This window comes from Urtica dioica, chromosome 8 (genome assembly GCF_054948205.1).
Source record: "Urtica dioica subsp. dioica isolate 48M chromosome 8, U.dioica_male_clone48M_v1_H2, whole genome shotgun sequence".
Lineage (NCBI taxonomy): Eukaryota > Viridiplantae > Streptophyta > Magnoliopsida > Rosales > Urticaceae > Urtica > Urtica dioica.
The window spans coordinates 6,435,708-6,458,605 of NC_142763.1; the positions used below are offsets into that span (position 1 = coordinate 6,435,708).

Genomic DNA, 22,898 nt, shown 5'->3' on the forward strand with positions numbered 1-22,898 from the left:
CATTGGATTCTGGAAAAGACATTGAAGAATGTACCGGAGCAATTTACTAGACGAAAAGTTAATATTTGCGCTGAAAATAAAAATTTATGATCATTTACGATGAAACTTTAGCACAAATCCGGTCAAATTTTGAAATGTATTGGAGAACGAACTGCTATTAACTTTTTGAGAAATTGTGCACTACGTGGTATTATTTGTATTAAGATGCTATGCATTTGTATATAATAAAAAAAAATCAATGATATTTTTTGTGTTTAATCAAAATGTACGATTTATTTCTTCAATTTTTATAAATATCAGACAATTCTTTCCATTTTAATAGAAATGACACATATATTTTTCTAAAAATATGTTATATCGCAAATACCACTCTTTGTTTATGTTTTACAAAAATAATAATAATTGAACTTCCCAAATTTTTTTTAATAAAATAAATATTTATTTACTATTTTATTAAAAAAAATAAAAACCCGTCTTTATAATAAAAAATCATTAACTTTTTATAAAGAATGATTTTGATTTATTATTTTATATAAAAATAAAATAAAAATTCATTAAGAGAATATTCGAAGCATTTCGATTAAACACTGAAGATACTGTTGATATTTTACTATTACTCATTCATACAAATATATAACATCTTAATACAAAGAATAACACAATTTTTTCCTTCATTCATTTGCAGTAATGGATTCACTTATTCATTTCGCAGTATTTCGATTAACCACTATGGGATACGTGATATTTTTCCTTCATTCATTTGCAGTAATGGATCCGCTTATTATAAAATGTCTATAAAATAGGATGTAAATGTTCTCTTAGGAACTTAGATTGATGACACTAACTCATTCCTGCAGGGTCAGGAAAAGGTACAAATTCAATCCTCACAAAAAAATAATTGAGTACACCTTATAAACTGAAATGTGTTTGCCATGTAATTAAAATAAAAGATAGTAAAAACATATTTTCGTGTTTTTATATGAAATAAAAAATACTATATCCAAAGTTGAATAGAAATCTATATATATATATATATAGTTTGAAACAATTGAAATCTATATAATTAAAACTTAGTTTAGTTTATATTAAAAAAACAATTCGTTTAAATTACATTTAAAGTGAGTTGACACCAAACAAATATTACCGGGGGGGGGGGGAAGTTATAGTTAGAGTGTTAGACAAGTTGCATAAGGCTCTTTTGGGAAAATAATAAAATCGCTTCTACAATATATGATATACTCACTTTTTTTTTTTTAGCGAGTCACGTAGTTCTCTCTTCTTACCTTGTAGATTACTACTATACTTTTTTTTTTTCTTTCGAGAGAGTACTACTATACTCTTAATATGCATTTTATAATGTACTTGATAAAGGCTATATTCTAATTTATTTTAGTATTATTAGTCAAGCGAACGAAAGGTCACCGTTGTAGCCTATATCTCCAACTTTTCTCTTTATTATTCTAAAGTTATTATCTTATTATTACTTCCCTTTCATTTCTGAAGTCTGAACTCTGAACTCTGAAACCAGTTCTCTTCTCTCAACACAAAACATTAGCCAACACTAGTCAACGATGGGCCTAGAAAAATCTCTTTCGAGTCTCCTTCTTCTCTCAATATTACTGATTATCACCACCACGCTGGTATGTAACTATCGAATCATGATCAACGTATATATCTATGTATAGTAATTTTCACGGCTGACCTTTCTATCTATCTTTTTTTTTTTTTCTTTCTCAGGTGGTTGGATCAAGGAAGATCGCAGAGAACACCAAACCTCCGTCGCACCAAAACGACAACTCAGAGATGATCTTCTTCACCGTAAATGGCCTGAAAGTCGGAAACAAAATCCCAATCTACTTCCAGAAGAAAAGCCCTAAGAGAACCCCTCGTTTACTGCCCAGAGACGAAGCCGATTCGATCCCTTTCTCGTCCGAAACCCTAAACGAAACCCTAGCCTTCTTCGGCTTCCCGCGAGCCTCGAGACAAGCCATGGCGATGCGTCACACGCTCGGCACGTGCGAGGCCGAGCCGATCGCGGGAGAGACCAAGCTCTGCGCCACGTCATTCGAGTCCATGCTGGATTTCGTCAGGTCCGTTTTTGGGCCGGGCCGGCGAGTCAACGCGGCGAGGACGACTTTTATTTCGGGTTCTGGGCCCAACGGGCTTCGGAATTATACGGTCTTGGTGGGCCCGGAAGAGGTTTGGGCCCCGAAAATGGTGGCGTGTCACTCGATGCCGTATCCGTACGGGGTTTACTATTGCCACGCCCAGGAGAGCGAGAGTCGGGTGTACCGTGTTCCCCTCGGTGACGGGGACGGTGACGTGGCCGTCAAGGCTGTGGCGGTGTGCCACGTGGACACGTCCCATTGGAACAGAGACCACGCGTCGTTTCGGGTGCTGGGGATTGAGCCGGGTTCGTCGCCGGTGTGCCACTTCTTTCCTGAGGATAATCTCGTTTGGGTTCCGGAGAGAAATAGTGAAATGAAAATCTAAGAAAAGGAAAAAAAAAAATATATAAATAAACCCTAATGTAAGGAAAAAGCTTGTTATCTATTTTTCTTTGTTTGTTTGTTTTTTTTTTTTAAGTTTATCAAACTTAAGATCATTAAATCAAAAGCTGGAAATGGAATCAATGGTGTGTATTAAATTTGCAATATATACATATATATATATATATATATATATATGGGAATTTTACCAGAGTTATTTTTTATTTTTTATTTTTTTTGGGAAAAAATGTTAAAATTTTCTTGTAGTCTTTTGATTTTTTATTTTATTTTTTATTATTACTATAAGCTTTTTCATACTAGTGGACTGGACGCACTGGTCTAACCAGCTTTAGTTCAAATTTCGGTTTGAATTTAAGCTAGTGGCGTATTTTTCTTAGCCTTCAGATATTTGCATGTGTGTTTTGGAGCCAACGAGCCGTGCAATAATCGTCTAGACAGATTTTTTTTTTTTTTTTTTTTTTTTGAGGGAAAAGGTCTCCGACCTTAGATATCATTAGGCATTTCCGCCAACACTCGCTCTTGTAACTCAAGAGGAGGCAAAGAGGTCCATATTACATCCAATTCAAAAGAAAGCGCCTTCTTGGCAAGATTGTGAGCTAAAACATTACAAGTGCGGGGAATGAAAACCACCTCACACCAACAAAAAGCGCGAATCAAGTTAAAGATATCCGCTAAAACAAGGCCCACATCGGTCGTCGGAGTTGATCTCGCTTTAATGAGTTTCACCACGTGCTCGCAATCCGATTGAACCAACACCCTAGTGAATCCCCGACTCCAAGCTTCTTCTAACCCTCGCCGGATCGCCACCGCTTCCGAGATTAAAGGGCTATAGTACCGGTGGAGAGGGGCACTATAGGAGAGAAGGACAATTCCACAAGAGTTCCGGAAAATACCTCCCACTCCGCAAGTCCCGCCGTTTCTTCCCACCGCCGCATCTACACTTATGGCCGTGATATCCGGGGGAGGAGGAGGCCACCTGGACATTTTGGAAGGAGCCACCCGAACCATACCCGGAGGATCCCACACCCGTCGAAAGTCGCCGAGCAGCCCGACGGCGTCGTTGATGAGGTCGGGAGGAGAACCCACCGGGGAAGAGTGTATCATTTTGTTCCGACGATTCCACACACCCCAAAGAACCACGGTAAAGAGCTCGAATTCCTGTAATGGTAAAAGGGAGGTGAGGTGAATAAGAAGGTCGAGAGTCTCCCCGCCAAAATTGTTTTTGACCATCTTCCACCATCCGAGGCCTTTCCAAACATTGATGCTCTCTCGACACTCCCATAAGGCGTGAAAAGTAGACTCCTTCCCTCTCGGGCACCGGGGACAAACCGGGTCGATCTTCATGCCCCGTATCGCGAGGTTCCCGAAAGTTGGAATCCAATCCTTAGCCACTCGCCAAAGGAACATACGGATCTTCGGTGGCACTCGAAGTTTCCAAACGAAGTTCCACCAATCCTCCAACTCTCGAGGAGAAGAGGAGCCCGCAACACAACGGCCACTACTCGCTACCCGGTAACCGCTCCGCACCGAGTACTCTCCGTCACGGCTGAAATGCCAAATAATACGATCCGACGTGGACGAACGAGCCTCCGGGATACGCAAAACCGCTTCCACATCATCTTCACAAAGCACATTCCGAAGCCGGGTAATATTCCAAAAGCCAAGGCCATCCTTAAGCTCCGAGACCTTCGTGTCGTCGGGGATTCGGGAAGGGTCCCGAACTAAGAAGCCCCCATCTCGAGGAATCCATCGGTCTCTCTTGGCATCCACCATATCTCCCGTCCCGATCCTCCACCTTGAACCCCCTAGGATAACTTTCCGTCCCCAAAGGATACCATTCCAAATGCTAGACGCTTTATAAGTCCACTTCGATTCGAGAACGCAAGAGTCGGGGAAGTAGCTCCCTTTGAGGACCCGAGACGCAAGGGAGTCGGGAAAACGTAGAACACGCCACACGGTCTTTGCAAGGAGCGCTTGGTTGAACCACTCAAGATTCCGGAACCCCAAACCACCCTCGGCCTTGCGCAAACAAAGTTTCTCCCAAGTCCCCCAATGGGTTTTCCTCTTTTCATCATCGCTTCCCCACCAAAGAGCCAAAAAGAGGCAGAGTGAGAACATGGGAAGGGTTGACTTTTTTCTTTTTTTTATATATAGTGGACAGAAAAGGAATAGATGTCATTTCACCCACTAATATGTCCAGAAGCATTTGGACTCATCCAAATATCCAAATACCACTTGTTCTCTATGTGATAAACTATATACATCATCTAAAATTTGAATGTCAAACTTTCATATCGGTCAAAAGCAAACACTGTTTGTTAATATGCATATGTGTGCATATTGTATATAACCTTCCCGAAGAGTTGACTTTTGAAACCCTTCATATTAAACATACACTAAATAAATAAAATTTAAAGACTGAATGTTTATATTTAAGCATATGATGCGCATAATGTCGACCTGTATCCTCTGGTTGTTTCTGTTATTATTTTTTTTTATATATAATAAAGATAAAAATCCTCTGATTTGCCTTTTAAATTCTGTAGCTTTAACTTTCAAGTTTCAATTTGAAACTTCTGAAACTGGTATAATGTCGGTACTTAATTTAATTTGATTAATCTTTGAATAGCTCTTGTTCCTTAAAGGCTGTCATACCAAAATTTATTACGAAAAAGAAAATTAAATTCCCATATAAACTGCACCCGTACGTTTATGATTTGTAATTGGTAAATAATTCTGATAGAAAACTTGGGTCTTTCCACTATACGATAATAAAGTGTTAATATTGAAATCAAGGAAGAAACGAGTTCAACGAATTACATGAAGATGCTAATTTAATGAACATCATATATGTAAGTGTACATGATTTTAATACAAGAAGCTAATCGTTTTTTTTTTCCAGAAAAGCTTACTCTTCATAATTTTTTATCTTTAATTTACAAGAATCGGACAAATTAACAATTCAAGTGAGATTGTAGAGATTAGTGAGAATCGATAGTAATTATTTCGCTCGTATATATATATAAATATAAAAAATAAAAAGCCTACCGACATCAACTAAAATTGAAAGAAAAAAAATATATGAAAATCCAAGTCTATATATAATTAGAAGTACGGCTAAAATCCACGAAAATACAACAAGGGATAAATATCAAACATATATTGTGCAAATCATAAACAATCTTCTAGGGCTGATTTATTTATTAAAAAAAACATATATTATTACACTGATTAATTTAATTAACACCAGTCATGGTACACTGATGTAAAATCAGCTGTAGCTAGGGCTTCTTAGAATCATGGCCAGAGTGGTATATGATAGCGCTTTGCCGGTCATCGAAGTCCTCGACGAAACGGTCCCGTTTCATCATCTGACCGTTGATCCCCTGATCAGAGGGATTGATCGGAAGGTCTTGATCATCTTGGAAAAGATCTTTGATTGAGTCCGGTATCGGTTGGCCATCCATCACAGTTTTCCAGTAATCTCCGACGTCTTTTCTCGCGAGGCTCGTACCACTTCCAATCTGATTAAGTTTCACAAGAAGAAGATAAAAAGTTAACATGTATTGTAAAATTATACAAACTATATATAATAAAAAAAAGTTAGTTCTTTTTTTTATTTTTTTCCTTCAACCTATTTTGCTTACCAAGAGAATAGAGAAGAGAAGGATGAATGTGTAGATGGATTTCATGTCTTTTGGAAAACTATAATTAATGAAACAAAAGGCTTTTTTTTTTTTTTTTAATGTTAGGAACTTAGGATCTACTTCTGAAAACTCTCCGACTGATATAGTTCCTTTTTATAGGCAAAGTGTCATTGTGTACTCGTCTGTTCTCTCTCTCTCTCTCTCTCTCTCTCTCTCTCTCTCTCTCTCTCTCTCTCTCTCTCTCTCTCTCTCTCTCTATTTATATAACTATTTATTAATATATTTTGGTAAAAATCGACTTTTGATTTGTTGCAAAAGTTCACAGCATGGTTAGACAAAGTAAGTACAATACCACCACCACACGTTAATTGGTTTTTATCATAATCAAAGTCATATTTTATCAGAACATTTATATATTCTTTTGTTTCGACTTTTGACTGATTTTTTTTTAAAAGATTTCAATTTTGACTGGAAAATTTTACCTTGCATTTTATTGGGAGTCCTATATTTATTTCTTTTTGTTGTCCTAATCAAAGTAATATTTTATCAGAACGTGTATATATTCTTTTGTTTCGACTTTTGACTGATTTTTTTTTTAATAGATTTGAATTTTGACTGGAAAATTTTACCTTGCATTTTATTGGGAGTCCTATATTTATTTTCATCCTAATTGATATTTAGTATCTTTTAGAAGGATTTATCCACAAAGAATAATTATTCTTAATTTGGAATCCAAACTTTACTATAAAACCGTAAAATAAGTTCTTACTAACATAATTTGATGGAATTATTTGGTATCAAATTTATCTATAATTTTTTTTTAAAAGAAACATGATCAAAATAGATAGAATTAAGAGAGACAAAGAGAGAAAAGTGGAAAATTGTATGCAAGCGAGTTAGAGAAAATGACATCTCGTGCATATGTAGATTTCCTTGATTGAATTCCGATTTTCCGCATAACTTTTTGTACAAGCTGAAATCCAACCAAGCATTCTTATTTAGACAATGAAATCTAAGTTTTAGTTATATATTTCCCTATATATTTTCATCAAATTGTTTCACTAAATTGTTTCATCAAATGGTAACTCCTAAATGTGCGATGCTTGTCCGGGTTGAAGATTCAAATCCCCTAAAGGCCTAAACTATTAAAATCTTTCTTGTTGACATTTGATTTTTTTTTTTCTGGTTAAATTAATGTTTAGTTTTAAAATATTTTACTTGAAAGACATTTTACATGTTTTGTTGATTAAATCAACGGCATATCATGTGGTCACTTCACAAGACAACCGTAAGATCTTTACGCTTCTAAGATGAGATTGTCTATTAAAAGTGATCCAATATGTCTTATGGTTATTTGGGTATTATTATAATATGTTTTTTATTTTAAATTTGTAAACACTATGAACTATTTATGTGTTGAGTTGAATGAGCTTCTATTTATTTGATGGGTTGAAATAAGAAACTAAATATAAGGTAATGTAAAGTTGCCTATTCATATGGCTGGTCTACGAGTCACACTCTTGGTACTTTTGATGTCTTGTTGTTATAGTGAAACAATAGATCAGAAGAAGAAAAGAAAAAAAAAAGTTCCCTAAGATATGTTGATATCTAATATACTGTAATGCGGAATTGACTCTGTTAGAGCAAAACAGCGGATTAAACCAACGATCTAAACGATTATCCAAATAAACCAGTTTCGCGATCGAAACTTCCTACGCAAGCAATCAAGAACTCAGCGAGAAAAAATAGATAGACAAGCAGAAAGAAGAGAACAAGGGACACAAGCAATTATCCTGGTTCGGATCAAAGTGATCCTACATCCAGCTCGGGCGTGAGAGGCCCTGAAACGATCCACTAAGAGAAATCACCAACTCCGGTTACAACGATCGAGCTCAAAACAATCTCAGAACGATCTTCACTCTCAATCGCTCAATGTTCTCAAACGTTCTCTCTTTTCTTCTCTCAGTAATACAACTCTCAATTTAGCAAAAGTAATGAAACAGTTACAATGACTCAAAAGTCCTTAAATACAAACTAATAGACGAACCACTCGACGTTTGCTTCACTGCTACGCTATCCACCGTGTGGACTCTTGCAACGCTGACGTGGACCAATGATAAGACACTATTAGTTCACAAATCTCCACCTTGTCTTGTCATACTGCTCAGCTTCGGATCTTCCTCTCTCACGCCCTTTCTTCAAGTCTTCAGGCTTTGACCAATCTCAGCAAGTCCAACGTAGATTTGAACTTGCTGACTGGTACTGGTTTTGTAAAGATATCTGCAGGATTCACCTTAGTTCCTATCTTCTTGACTCTGACTTGATCACTGTTGATGATCTCCTTGATGAAATGTAGCCTCACATCAATATGCTTGGTCCTCTCATGGTGCACACTGTTTTTAGACAGATGGATAGCACTTTGAGAGTCACAATGTACTGATGTCTCATCATTCACCCAGCCAAGCTCTTTTACAAAACCTTTCAGCCACATTGCTTCCTTGATAACCTCAGTAAGAGCTATGTACTCAGCTTCTGTGGTTGAAAGAGCCACCACATGTTGCAAGGAAGCTTTTCAACTTACAGTGTTGCCCCTACTGTAAAGACATATCCAGAAAATGACCTTCTCTTATCAAGGTCACTTGCATAGTCTGAGTCACAGTATCCAGTGACTGTGAAACTTTGATCCTCTGAACCCTTGAACACCATTTTCAAATCCAGACTTCCCTTGATGTACCTGACAAGCCATTTAGCTGCATCCCAGTGTTGCTTTCCAGGCTTGCTCATGAATCTACTGATTAGACTCACACCTTGAGCAATATCTGGTCGAGTACTGATCATAGCATACATGCAGCTTCCAACACAGCTTGAATAAGGGACATTCTTAATGTACCTTGATTCTGAAGCTTCTTCTTCATCTGTGACTGATCTGAGTTTGAAATGTGCTCCAATAGGTACTGACACACTCTTGGCTTCACTGAGACCAAACAAGTCCACAAGCTTCCTGAGATAGTTGCTCTGTGAAAGAGTTAGCCATCTCTCCTTCCTGTTCCTTGTGATGTCCATACCTAGAATTCTTGAAGCTGGTCCAAGATCCTTCATCTCAAACTCTGCATTGAGCTGAGCCTTCATTTTCATAACTTCAGATCTATTCTTGCAAGCTATCAACATGTCATCTACAAAGATCAGTAGATACATGTACTCTTTAGTCTTTAGCTTGGTGAAGTACACACAGTTGTCATGTTTGCTTCTTGAGAACCCTTGCTTGTTCATGAAGTCATCAAATCTCAGGTACCATTGTCTTGGTGACTGCTTGAGGCCATATAGAGATTTCTTCAGCAAACATACCTTATCTCCTCTTGTGAACCCTTCAGGCTGGCTCATATAAACCTCTTCATCAAGCTTACCATGCAGAAAAGCTGTTTTTACATCCAGTTGCTCTTGTTGCGATATTTCTCGCCCACGCAAGCGTACGTGTGTCGCCCAAGTAATATAGAATGTAAATTCGAGTATCGTACCCACAGAGACTAGTCACTCTAGCGATTTTCTAAAACTTGATGCTAATTAATTCCAAGTAAAGTTGAGAAGATGGTTGTAACAAAAGAAATAATAATAAAACTAAAGCAGAAAGTTAAATATGAGTTTTGCAAGAAGAGAAGGTAGGGGTCACAATTTCACCGGAACTAACTAGGTCGGGGGTTTCGGGTTTGAATCAACAAAATCTACTCCTATGGATGCTAATCTCACTCTATCAAAATTATTCACTAGCCTCTCTCGAGTGTTCTAGCAAACCTATGTAATTGACGGATTATTATCCTCTCGGCATCTAATCCTATTAAAACAATTACACGCAATGAAACAAGAGCTCAAACGATTACATAAATTGCCTAGAGTTTATAACCTAGGATCAACTATGATGACATGAACAAAAGCACGATTATTTACTCTCTCTCGAGTAGCTAAGCAATCCTAGATAACAATTCTAATGGTGATCAAGAACTAGAAAACATAATGAACAATTCATAACAAGCAATCCATAATAATGAAGCAAACAATGATTATCTAACCCTAACGAACCCCCCAACCATTATCAATCCCGGCTACATCGCAACCCCATAAGAAACTTAGCCTCTAATGGAATTCATAATCAACGCTAAACACAACAGAATAATTAAAAGCACTAAAATAAAGATTGAAGCCAAAACAGAATTCATATTAAATAAAATTGATGTTCAACAATAATTTAAAGCAATGAAATAAATAAAAGAAAGGGAAGAAAGAAGAACGATTGAATTCGGAGAAGGAGAACTCGTCGGGTTGTCAATTCCGTTGAAGAACGCCTGTTTCCTCTCTGAAAAGCTCTCAAGAACAACTAAAACAATAAAAGAGAAACTAAAAACAAAAAGGGAGATTGGGTTTTTAGAGCTTAGAGTTACATATATAGGTTTTGGGGTGATTTTCGGAGCATATTGGGCCTTTTGAATGGGTTGATTCGCTCAAAAACGTCAAAAACGGAAAGTAAGTCCGTCAAAATCCGAAGAGGGGCGCGGCGCGCGGTCTAAGGGGCGCGGCGCGCGGCTCCAAATTTCATCTTTGCGCGGAGCGCGCGTAAGACTCTGTGATTTTCGAGTTTGCGATTCCCGGTATGCGCGGCGCGCTACTGATGAGGCGCGGCGCGCCTTTTTGAATTTCGCCATCGCGCGGCGCGCGGGTGTGACTGCGCGGCGCGCGGCTCCAATTTTCTTGCTTGTGATTTTTGACTCTATTTCGACCGTTTTATCTCCAAATCCCGTCCTTTTTCCACGAAATTGATTGTAGACGCTCTATTGCTCTTTTGAACCTGAAACTACTCAAAAACATACTAAAAACCATTAAAATACTTGAGGACTCGTCGGTTTTCAGTTCGGGAAATAGGAGTTTTACGCGTGATAAACGCACCTATCAAATCCCCCCAAACTCAAACCGTTGCTTGTCCTCAAGCAACACAAAAGACTAAACAAAATAAACACACCAAAGAAGTTACACTAAAAACGAATGGTGATTACAAAGTTAGCAACAGTATCAAGTGTTAGTTAAATGCCTCAACCTACAAAAATTTCCGAATCCAAGTCAATCATCATATGAAACCAAAAAATAATTGGATTGACTAAATGGCCTTTTTGCAACACATTCTCGATCAAAATCCCCCGTGTGTGAAATATGTCCCGAAAGAGAGAGGGGTCAACTCAAATATGTTCGTTCACATCTTCTAATGTCAAATGCTCAAATAATAATGCGATGAATGAAAATCGAACACCATAATGCTTTTCGCCGCTCAATCTCCACTAATGCAAGACACTTACCGAGGAAATCAATAGGGCTTTGTCGGCTTGTAATGTTAGGCTAGGGTCAACGGTAGGATATGGTCAAAATGTGGCTAAAACGTCAACCTAGCGACTCAAACTCACCAAACTCACCAACTTTCACATGAGATAATACTTACTCACCCATTCCCACGTTCATGGCACAAAATTTCACCTTTCGAGAACGTTTTCTTTCCTAAGCCTTTACTTCCCAATGTTTTCCCCCAAACTTTGACTATGCAACGTCTAGTCTATAAAACTAATGTCACAGAACACCACGCCAAAAACTAATACAATTAAATAATAAAACGCAGAAATTAAACACTCTTTTTTTTGTAGTTTTTTTTTTCTTTTTCTTTTTTTTTTCTTTTTCTCTTTTTTTTTCTCTTTTTTTTTTTCTTTTTGATACAAAACAATAAAAATAAACACAAACAATCACCGGCGTGGTGTCTAATGAACTATAAAACACGTAGAGACTAGTCGAAAAACATGTCACAAAATCGAAAGAATTCACTCAAGAGTCGCTAAGTTAACGGGGTTCTTTGTGGGATTTCAAACATTATTGGCTAGGCTTTTTCTGACTAAGTATCGAGAAAGGATCAATCGTTCGGCTTTTTCTGAGAGGGTGCTCAAGGGAGTATTACGGGTTGGCTTTTTGGCTTAGAGTGGCTAACAAAATGAAGGCCTAAATCACTTTTCCTCGGTTCGTATCAAGTCATTTCGCCTCGAAGAGGGCTAGAGCGGTTCTTAGTGTTCGTGAGCTACAAGACATTTAAAGATGTGATCGAACCTCTAAGGACTACTCAAACCCCGGGATGGACGTGTGTGCATAAATGGGAAAAATCAACCGAAACTGCGTTACTCAAACCACTAGTCAATCACAATGAAGCACAAAAAATTTTAAAATTGACTCAAACTCGGATTTCTTCGAAAATTCATGGTATCATTGGCAAGTAGCGAGAGAAAACACTTTAATACTATCACTTATAAGCAATCACCAAACAAAATTAAGAAAAATAAAAATTAAATAAAGACAACCTAATCTAACAGAAATCCCCCACAAAGTAGTTCACCCCCCCAAACTCAATCTCTACATTGTCCTCAATGTAGATCCATAAAAACACGGGAGTCAGAGAACTTACCTCGCGGGGGTGGTAGAACTCCCCTACTCATCGCCGCCGCGCTCGGGCGGCGGTGGATGTTCTTCTACGCGCTCTTTCTTCCTCCATACCTCTTTGAACGGTTTCGGCCAACGTCCTCGCCATGGCTTCGTGAATAGAGATTTCGGCTTCGTACCCTTGCTCGCACTCTTTGTTGATTTTTCCGGGGGAGCACGTGGCGGAGGTGTGGGTGGTGGAGCGGCGACTTCGTACGTCTCGATGACGTAGATCTCTTCTTTTTCCTTCTTGCGCTTTCGGGTTTCGCAGGTCCCGAATGTCTCCTCCTCGTTCTTCACGCGTGTCTTCAGCTCGCCTCTTTGCACGTCTATGCAAACACCGCAAGTGGCTAAGAACGCCCTTCCGAAGAGGATGGGGATATCGCGATCCTCGTCCATGTCGATGACGTAGAAATCGGCCGGAAAAGTGAATTTTCCGACCTTAACGAGGAGGTCTTCCACGAAACCGCGCGGGTGCCTTACGGTCCGATCCGCCAGTTGGAGAGTGGTGCGCGTGGGCTTTAGTTCACCCACCCCGAGTTTGGTGAAGACGGCCGATGGCATAAGGTTGATGCCCGAACCAAGATCGCACAACGCGTTCTCGATGAAGATGTCTCCAATGGTGCACGGCAATGTGAACTTCCCCGGATCTTCTAATTTTGGCGGGAGCTCTTGTTTTAGAAGCGCGCTACATTCGGTGGAAAGTGCCACCGTGAGCCTTTGCGGGAACGGTAGTGGCGGCTCATATGTATGGACCGGCGGCGGCTTAGGAGCTTTGGTGACCGGGGCAGCCTCTTCTTCTTCTTTCTTCGGGCTCTCGGTGGCTGCAACGTGTTGATGAGAAATGGCGTTGCAGTGCTCCCTTAGATTCACTTCGGGGGCGCTTGGAAGCGTGCCTTGGGGTCGTGTGTGGATGGCGTTGGCGAGCTGCCCCACCTGCGTCTCGAGGTTTCGGATCTGCGCCGATTGGTTCGAGAGGGCTGTCTTCGTTTCATGCATGAAGTCGGTGGTGGTGTTCACGAAGGCAGTCGTCGACGTGGCCAGATTGGCTACGAGCTCCTCCAGATTAGTCTCGTTCTTGTAAGCTCGCAATGGAGGTGCTTGATACGGCGGTGGTCGGGGCTGATTCGGCGGCGGTCGAGGCTGAGCTTGCGGTGCGGGTTGCATCTGCATGTTATTCTGAGGACCGCGCCATCCTCCATTCTGATAGGTGCTCAACGGGCCTTGATTGTTGGGGGGCCGATTGTTGATGAAGCTTGCTTGATGGCCCTTGTTCCCTTGCGCGCACTCATCGCTAGAATGAGGGCCGGCACAGCAGAAGCACGGCTCGGGAGTAGGGGCGTGGATCGCATGAACGGTAGCTTGCTGCCCGTGGAGCGTTTTGGTGAGGTCGGCCACTTGTGCTGCGAGGGCTTTTATCATTTCCATCTCGGGCGTGACCGGCTCGCGCTTCTGAATTCTTCGCTCGGAAAGGCATTGGTCGTTGTTGTACGCGACCTCCTCAAGGATGGCATGAGCTTCATCCTCGGTCTTTTGGAAGAACGACCCCCCTGCGGCGGTGTTGACGAGGGTGCGCGATGAAGGAGAAAGGCCGCCGTAGAAGATTTGCACCATCATCCACCCTTGGATGCCATGATTGGGGCACTTCCTCTCTAACTCCTTGAAGCGCCCCCAAGCTTCAAACAACGACTCACCATCGAACTGGGAGAACGAATGGATTTCGTTACGCCTCTTATGCATCTTCTCGAATGGGAAGAACTTCGAGATGAACTTTATGCGCAAGTCCGCCCACGAGGTGATGGAGCCCGGCGGGAGGGAGTTGAGCCACGTCTTGGCTCGGTCCCGCAGTGAGAACGGGAAGAGGCGGAGGCGGATGGCTTCGTCGGACACGTTGTGGAGCTTGAACGTGTTGCTGATCTCGACGAAGTTGGTGAGATGGTCTTGCGGGTCTTCGGCCGGTGATCCAGCGAATTGATTCGCTTGGACCATGTGTATTATGCCGGTCTTGATCTCGAAATTCTGGTTACCCGCAAGAACCGGCAGAACAATGGCCGATTGTGTGGCATCTGTCGGCGGCAGCCCGTATTGGAATAGGGTCTTGGGCTCCTCGGCATTGTTCCTGTTCTCTTCCATTGCTCGTTCCTTTGATTCTTTTCGATTTTTCCTGCAAAATTTTTCGATCTCGGAGTTTATTGGAACGAGAGCAGATGACCCGTCTTTTCGCATACACCTTCAAAAGAAAGAAAGTGACACGAAAAGTTAGAAAACAAAAATAAAGAAATTAAATAGCAAGAGCAAGTAAATTCAATCGCTATTGTAAACTAGTCCCCGGCAACGGCGCCAAAAACTTGTTGCGATATTTCTCGCCCACACAAGCGTACGTGTGTCGCCCAAGTAATATAGAATGTAAATTCGAGTATCGTACCCACAGAGACTAGTCACTCTAGCGATTTTCTAAAACTTGATGCTAATTAATTCCAAGTAAAGTTGAGAAGATGGTTGTAACAAAAGAAATAATAATAAAACTAAAGCAGAAAGTTAAATATGAGTTTTGCAAGAAGAGAAGGTAGGAGTCACGATTTCACCGGAACTAACTAGGTCGGGGGTTTCGGGTTTGAATCAACAAAATCTACTCCTATGGATGCTAATCTCACTCTATCAAAATTATTCACTAGACTCTCTCAAGTGTTCTAGCAAACCTATGTAATTGACGGATTATTATCCTCTCGGCATCTAATCCTATTAAAACAATTACACGCAATGAAACAAGAGCTCAAACGATTACATAAATTGCCTAGAGTTTATAACCTAGGATCAACTATGATGACATGAACAAAAGCACGATTATTTACTCTCTCTCGAGTAGCTAAACAATCCTAGATAACAATTCTAATGGTGATCAAGCACTAGAAAACATAATGAACAATTCATAACAAGCAATCCATAATAATGAAGCAAACAATGATTATCTAACCCTAACGAACCCCCCAACCATTATCAATCCCGGCTACATCGCAACCCCATAAGAAACTTAGCCTCTAATGGAATTCATAATCAACGCTAAACACAACAGAATAATTAAAAGCACTAAAATAAAGATTGAAGCCAAAACAGAATTCATATTAAATAAAATTGATGTTCAACAATAATTTAAAGCAATGAAATAAATAAAAGAAAGGGAAGAAAGAAGAACGATTGAATTCGGAGAAGGAGAACTCGTCGGGTTGTCAATTCCGTTGAAGAACGCCTGTTTCCTCTCTCAAAAGCTCTCAAGAACAACTAAAACAATAAAAGAGAAACTAAAAACAAAAAGGGAGATTGGGTTTTTAGAGCTTAGAGTTACATATATAGGTTTTGGGGTGATTTTCAGAGCATATTGGGCCTTTTGAATGGGTTGATTCGCTCAAAATCGTCAAAAACGGAAAGTAAGTCCGTCAAAATCCGAAGAGGGGCGCGGCGCGCGGCTCCAAATTTCATCTTTGCGCGGAGCGCGCGTAAGACTCTGTGATTTTCGAGTTTGCGATTCCCGGTATGCGCGGCGCGCTACTGATGAGGCGCGGCGCGCCTTTTTGAATTTCGCCATCGCGCGGCGCGCGGGTGTGGCTGCGCGGCGCGCGGCTCCAATTTTCTTGCTTGTGATTTTTGACTCTATTTCAACCGTTTTATCTCCAAATCCCGTCCTTTTTCCACGAAATTGATTGTAGACGCTCTATTGCTCTTTTGAACCTGAAACTACTCAAAAACATACTAAAAACCATTAAAATACTTGAGGACTCGTCGGTTTTCGGTTCGGGAAATATGAGTTTTACGCGTGATAAACGCACCTATCAGCTCTAGCTCAAGATCAGTGGCTGATAGGATAAGCCTAATTGAAGTATGTTTTACCACAGGTGAGAAAACCTCATGGTAGTCTATACCTTCAACTTGGGAGTACCCTTTTGCCACTAGTCTTGCCTTGTATCTGGCTTTCTCAATTCCAGGAATTTCTGGCTTCAGCTTGTAGACCCATTTGCACCCCACAATTCTCTTGTTCACAGGTCTATCAACTAAGATCCATGTCTGATTCTTGCTCAAAGAGTTCATCTCCTCTGACATGGCCTTGTGCCATTCATTCCATTCTCTGCAGTTATGTGCTTCTTTGTAGCTTGAGGGTTCTTTTTCAATGGCTTCAGCAGTGTTGAGAGCAAAAGCTATGAGATCTGCCTCAGCAAACCTTGGTGGTGGAAAGGTCTTTCTTCTGACTCTATCCCTGGCCAACTGATAATCACTGAGTTCTTCAGGATTTTCAACTTGGTCTTCATCCTGACCATCCTCAGGGTCTTGAGTCTCTTGATCCTGGGGGATGTTGCCTCTCTGATCTTGTCTCTGTGGTTCTCCACCTTGATCTATGTTCTCATGTAGGTCATTAATGGTAGTTTGTACCTGTTCTTGACCTGCAATATACTGATCAAGTGGTGCACTTGTCTGTGGATCAGGGTTAGTTTTATAAAAAAAACTTTTTCATTAAAAACAACATCCCTGCTGATCACTATCTTCTTTTCATCAACAAGCCAAACTCTATATCCCTTAACACCATCAGGATATCCTAAGAAAATTCCCTTTCTTGACCTAGGATTCAATTTACCTTGGCTGATATGAACATAAGCCACACATCCAAAAGGTCTTAGATGATTGTAACTGGGTTTGTGTTCAGACCATACCTCTTCTGGCACCTTGAATTCTAGAGAGGAGTTTGGTGATCTGTTGATCAGGTAACATGCTGTTGAAGCTGCTTCAGCCTAGAACCTCTGACTCAACCCTGATTCTGAGAGCATACATCTCACCTTATCCATGATTGTTCTGTTAAATCTCTCAGCTACCCCATTCTGTTGAGGGGTGTATGTACATGTGTGTTTCCTAGCTATACCATTTCTCACACAAAAGTCATCAAACTCACTATTGCAAAATTCAAGCCCATTATCTATTCTAAGCCTTTTGACCTTTTTGCTTGTCTGGCTCTCTATAAGAGTTTTCCAGGCAACAAACTTATCAAAAGCTTCATCCTTTGTTTTCAGAAAATAAATCCAAACTTTCCTAGAAAAGTCATCTACAAAGGAGATAAAGTATTGACATTTTGAAATAGACTGAGTTACCTGAGGAGAACCCCATAAATCTGAATGGATGTAATCCAGAGTACCTTTTGTGTTGTGAGTTGCCTTTGTGAAACTCAGCCTGTGTGCCTTACCTATAACACACGTTTCACAGAAAGTCAACTCTTTGATCTTCTTGATACTGATGAGGCCCTGCTTGCACAGCTCTTGTAACCCTCTTTGGCTCATGTGACCAAGTCTCTTGTGCCAAAGTTCAGTCTCCTCTGAGGTTGATTGGACTGAGTCTGATTCACCTAGAACTGTGCTGCCTTCAAGGACATATAGGCCATTCTCTAGCCTGCCCTTAAGAGCCATCAGAATTCCCTTGAAGATCTTCAAGACTCCACCTTGAGCCTTATAGGAGTAACCTGCAGAATCAAACACTCCAAGAGATAGTAAGTTTCTTTTGAGATCTGGAATGTACCTCACATCTTTGATGATTTTGCAGGAGCCATCATCTTGCTGAATCTTGATACAGCCAATGCCATGAACATCACAGGATTGGTTGTTTCCCATGAGTACTTTTCCAGTCTTCTTTGACACAAAGTCAAACAGCCAGTCTCTCCTGGGTGTCATGTGGAAAGTGCACCCAGTGTCCAAGATCCACTGCTCCATTGGATCTTCTTCAGTGACTGCTAGCACTTCTGCTTCATGCAATCCACTTGAGAGATTTGCTGAGTCTTCTTTTGGCTTTGCTTGATTTGGATCCTTTTGATCCTTTTTTCCTGTCAGGGCAGTTTCTTCTCCAGTGCCCTTCTTTGTTGCAATGCCAACAGACATTCTTGTCCTTTGATCTTGACTTGGACCTGGACTTGCCACTCTTCCCTTTCTCCTTCTTTTCTGATCTTCCTCTCACATTCAGACCTTCACTCTTTGAGGGCTTGAGTTGTGACTTCAGATCCTGTTCCTTTGAGTAAGCTGCAGAGACAACTGTTGTCGGTCGATTTCGAAAAACCCGAGACGCCAAGAAGACACGTCATTCAAAGGGCCGATGGTCAGGCCGGAGGTCCTAAAGAGCGGCGAGCCTTCTCTCACGAGTCGACTGACAAGTCCTCGTGCCAAATCCTCATGCCCCTCGAGTCGAGCCCCGAGTCGTTCCTCGAGTCGAGCCTTGGGTTGTTCCTCGAGTCGAGCCTCGAGTCGGTCTCCTCGAGTCGAGCTTCACTCCTCGAGTCGAGCCTCGAGTCGCTCCTCGAATCGAGTCACTCTCGCCAAGTAGAAACCTTCATATTTCATGTGGCAAGAATGGTATTCGAAGGCCCGCAAGAGCCCGACGAGGCGGGCCATGCGCCGCGCGCGCAGCCGCGCCGGCCAACCAAGCACACAGCAGCCCGCGCGCCGCGCCAGGCAGACCGCGCGCCGCGCGATGACACGCCCGCGCCGCGCATCCCGCGCCGCACATCCAGCGCCGCGCATCGCGCGCCGCGCCTGGTGACCCGCGCGCCGCGCCCCCTGCGCCGCGCATTGTGCGCCGCACTTTGTGCGCCGTGCGCCTCCACTTGATGGCGCGCGCGTTCCTAGTCCCACATGGACGAAAAAGGAGCCTCCTAAGGCCCCCAAACACCTATAAATACCCTCTCTCATTGAGGGGAAATGCCATCCCATTCATTCTCAAGGAACTTGAGACTTCTCTCTGCTTCTCTGGATGCCATCCTTGGCCTGAAGCAGATTCTCCACGATTTCTCGTTCTCAGAGATTCTGAAGCGCTTTCCGGGGACTCCCGAGTGCCGCCTCTCTTGATCGAACGATTAATCTTGAGCCCACGAGCGCTCTAACGGTTTTCGACTGAAAATCGCCTACGCGTCTAGCACCCTAGACGCGTCCACCATTTCTGACAAGAAATCGCCTACGCGTCCGGCATTTCCAACTAGGAATCACCTACGCGTCCGGAATCTCCGCCACAACAAGACACTCTTGACTTAGAGTCTTCCACGTCTCCAAAAGAGAGAAAATACACATTCTCTCTCGCATACGCGATCTCCGAAGTTCTGAGACGTCGCCGAGGACTCCTCCGTGCCTCGTCTCCTTCGTTGAGCACGCCTCTCCACCAAGGTTCCGCACCTCATACTGCGTCCTACACGCTTGAACTACGTTCTGACCTGATCCCACACACGGGTACGTAGGCAGCCGACAACCAAGGCACGGTCACTCCTCCTCCTCACCCCCTACCTCTCCCGAGAGGCGGGTTGATCGGAGAAAACCCTAGCTCGAGACTATCAGGTTCCCACTCTTGGCCCGAGTGCGATCACTTGGTCCGGCCTTGGATCGAACCGCCCGAGGTTTTAAATAGTTGTTCATTTTCGTGCGACAACAACAACCTCATCCAAAGACAATTTATCCCTACCATATTTCAAAGTATCATGTAATTGTTCATACGCTTTAGGGAGAGAGTTGAGGAGAAATATAGCCTGATCTTCTTCCTCTATCTTGACGTTCAGGCTCTCCAAGTTTGAGATCAGTTGTGTGAACTCATCGATATTGTCATCGATTTACTTTTGCTCATCCATCTTGAAGCTATAAAACTTCTGTTTCAGATAGATCCTGGTAGGGAGAGACTTTGTAATGTACAAACTCTTGAGTTTTTCCCACATGTCAAATGCGGTCTTCTCCTTCACCACCTTCCTGAGAATCTGATCGCTTAGACTCAAGATTATCGCATTCTTGGCCTTTTTGAGAATTTCTTCCTTCTTGTCAGATTTGAGAGACTCTGACATTTTTTCTGCTTCCTTCAACGCTTCGTCGAGCCCTAGATTTCCGAGATGTGCTTCCATTTTGATTTGCCATAATCCGAAGTCGTTCTTCCCATCGAACTTATCGAAATCTGTCTTGAAACTTGCCATTGTCGGATCTTGATCAGGGATTCGATTCAGGCTAGGGTTTCAAGATCTTGATCGTCGATGAGATACGCGTTGATCAACATGTTTCTACACAAGAAAAGGCTCTGATACCAATTTGTTAGAGCAAAACAGCGGATTAAACCAACGATCTAAACGATTATCCAAATAAACCAGTTTCGCGATCGAAACTTCCTACGCAAGCAATCAAGAACTCAGCGAGAAAAAACAGATAGACAAGCAGAAAGAAGAGAACAAGGGACACAAGCGATTATCCTGGTTCGGATCAAAGTGATCCTACATCCAGCTCGGGCGTGAGAGGCCCTGAAACGATCCACTAAGAGAAATCACCAACTCCGGTTACAACGATCGAGCTCAAAACAATATCAGAACGATCTTCACTCTCAATCGCTCAATGTTCTCAAACGCTCTCTATTTTCTTCTCTCAGTAATACAACTCTCAATTTAGCAAAAGTAATGAAACAGTTACAATGACTCAAAGGTCCTTAAATACAAACTAATAGACGAACCACTCGACGCTTGCTTCACTGCTACGCTATCCACCGTGTGGACTCTTGCAACGCTGACGTGGACCAATGATAAGACACTATTAGTTCACAGACTCATTAAGTATGTTTCTTCTATTTTGTTTATAATTTATTAAATGTTCAACGTGATGATTTGTTCTTGTATTTTGGAGATGGTTTTCACCCTAGAATTTCTGGATCTAACAAATGTTTCATGTAAAACTACAGTTAAAACTTTTCTATTGACTTTTAGAAATAGCTATTCGTTATATAGAATTTGCAGATTGGTGTTTGGTGTGTCTCAACCAACCAAAATAATAATTCAATATTCTCTCCTTGGTGACTTTTAATTAACTTGTTTACGTTATGAGCTTTATTCGGCTGCAACTTGCAAAAAGACAATCGTTATATTATGCTAATATATATTTGTTTAGTATTTACAACAACTTCTTTTAACTTTTCTATTTTCTGTAGCCATATATAACTATGAATATAATAGTTAAACATTAACCCAGTTCGACGACAACCAAACAATGGGCAAGGAAATTTTTTTCCCTTTGCCGTAAAGCAACATAATAAATATTTATTCAAGAGGACGACACTAGGAAAACCGTAAAGGTGTCGCTTACTACTGATCATGGAAACAAAAAATAAAGATTAAAATATATCGTGGGCTTCTCATCAAATGGTATTCTATATTAGTTAGATCATGCATCATATATTAATAGGTTTGCCTTTTCTTAATTATGGTCTCCCAATAATTTAGACAAAATAATTCGTGTATACACAATCTGTCACGAATCGCAAAGTCAGCAGTGAAATAACTCTAGGACTTCCTTCGTGTTAGAAGTAGAACATTGTATATATCATACTATATAGTCAAGTTATTTCGACAAGTAACTTAAGTGGACATGTGGTTTTGTTTTTGTTCCACTTGACACCTTTATATACTAAACAGGACTGTACATACATATACATATATAAACAAAAACAAAAAACAAAAAAAAAGTCTATCTATCTGACACGTATTCTGGTATATATAGATCATTTTCTTGCTTCAAAAGAATTTAAAAAAATGCTAAGTAAAACTTCTTGGAGGAGTCAAAACTTTGGAGGATAAATTATTATCTTTTATTAAATTAAATTGTATTATGTTACTTTAATGGACGGACTGTGTGCCTTAGTTTAATTAATGAAGCAACAGAAAATTGTTATATTTTTTACATAGTGGGTTCAAAATATACATTTGACCCGGCTTTTCATAAATTTCAATGCCCGTCCAGAGAACAACAGTGAATTAATATATGAAATGGATTCATTCCCAAAAGTAAGATCATACGGAAGATTTTTTTTTTTTTTCCATTAGCGGCTTTATTCCACTTTTATGTCAAATATTATCTTCAAATACATTTTTTTTTTGTAATATATATCGTTAAATACAGTTTTTCATGATATGTGTTTTTATAAAAATGGGAAAACATTGTGCTAATGGTGAATAGAAAAAAAACAAGATTTCTATTTAGTTCATATATATTTTTTTAATAATCTCGTACGAAATCTACACTCGAAAGTATATGTATTGATTTTACTCGACTCCATAAGTTTTTTAGCTAAGTCAAATTTGATTTTTTTTTTTCTTTTAATTATAGTTATAAATAGAATAATTAGTTTATTAAATTTTTTTAAATTTATCCTACTACATTATTTAATTTTTTTTAAAAAAAAATTATACAAAATATTAATAACTAAATCATGA

At 40.7% G+C, this 22,898-nt stretch overlaps 2 protein-coding genes and 1 non-coding gene across 3 annotated transcripts; 2 read left to right on the forward strand and 1 right to left on the reverse strand.

Annotated features, from left to right (window-relative positions):
* Positions 1-1,389: 1,389 nt before the first annotated feature.
* Positions 1,390-2,669, forward strand: LOC149387646 (BURP domain protein USPL1-like). The gene is made up of 2 exons (XM_089623753.1): positions 1,390-1,640; positions 1,738-2,669. The coding sequence occupies exons 1-2, from the start codon at positions 1,572-1,574 to the stop codon at positions 2,491-2,493; spliced, it is 825 nt and encodes a 274-aa protein (XP_089479879.1). The 5' UTR covers positions 1,390-1,571; the 3' UTR covers positions 2,494-2,669.
* A 2,853-nt stretch (positions 2,670-5,522) lies between these two features.
* LOC149387647 (uncharacterized) lies at positions 5,523-6,379 on the reverse strand. The gene is made up of 2 exons (XM_089624264.1): positions 6,158-6,379; positions 5,523-6,034 (listed from the first exon to the last, which is right to left on the reverse strand). Exons 1-2 carry the CDS (start codon positions 6,200-6,202, stop codon positions 5,792-5,794), a joined length of 288 nt encoding a protein of 95 aa, XP_089480390.1. The 5' UTR covers positions 6,203-6,379; the 3' UTR covers positions 5,523-5,791.
* A 7,900-nt stretch (positions 6,380-14,279) lies between these two features.
* Positions 14,280-14,383, forward strand: LOC149387648 (small nucleolar RNA R71). The gene has a single exon (XR_016301119.1). It is a non-coding gene; the product is annotated as a small nucleolar RNA R71 (small nucleolar RNA).
* The last annotated feature ends 8,515 nt before the right edge of the window (positions 14,384-22,898 follow it).

Coding starts and splice junctions, on each gene's coding strand:
- LOC149387646 (XM_089623753.1), top strand. CDS start 1,572: ATGGGCCTAGAAAAATCTCTTTCGAGTCTCCTTCTTCTCTCAATATTA. Junction 1,641..1,737: donor TGATTATCACCACCACGCTG/GTATGTAACTAT, acceptor TTTCTTTCTCAG/GTGGTTGGATCAAGGAAGAT.
- LOC149387647 (XM_089624264.1), bottom strand. CDS start 6,202: ATGAAATCCATCTACACATTCATCCTTCTCTTCTCTATTCTCTTG. Junction 6,035..6,157: donor TTCTCTTCTCTATTCTCTTG/GTAAGCAAAATA, acceptor AAACTTAATCAG/ATTGGAAGTGGTACGAGCCT.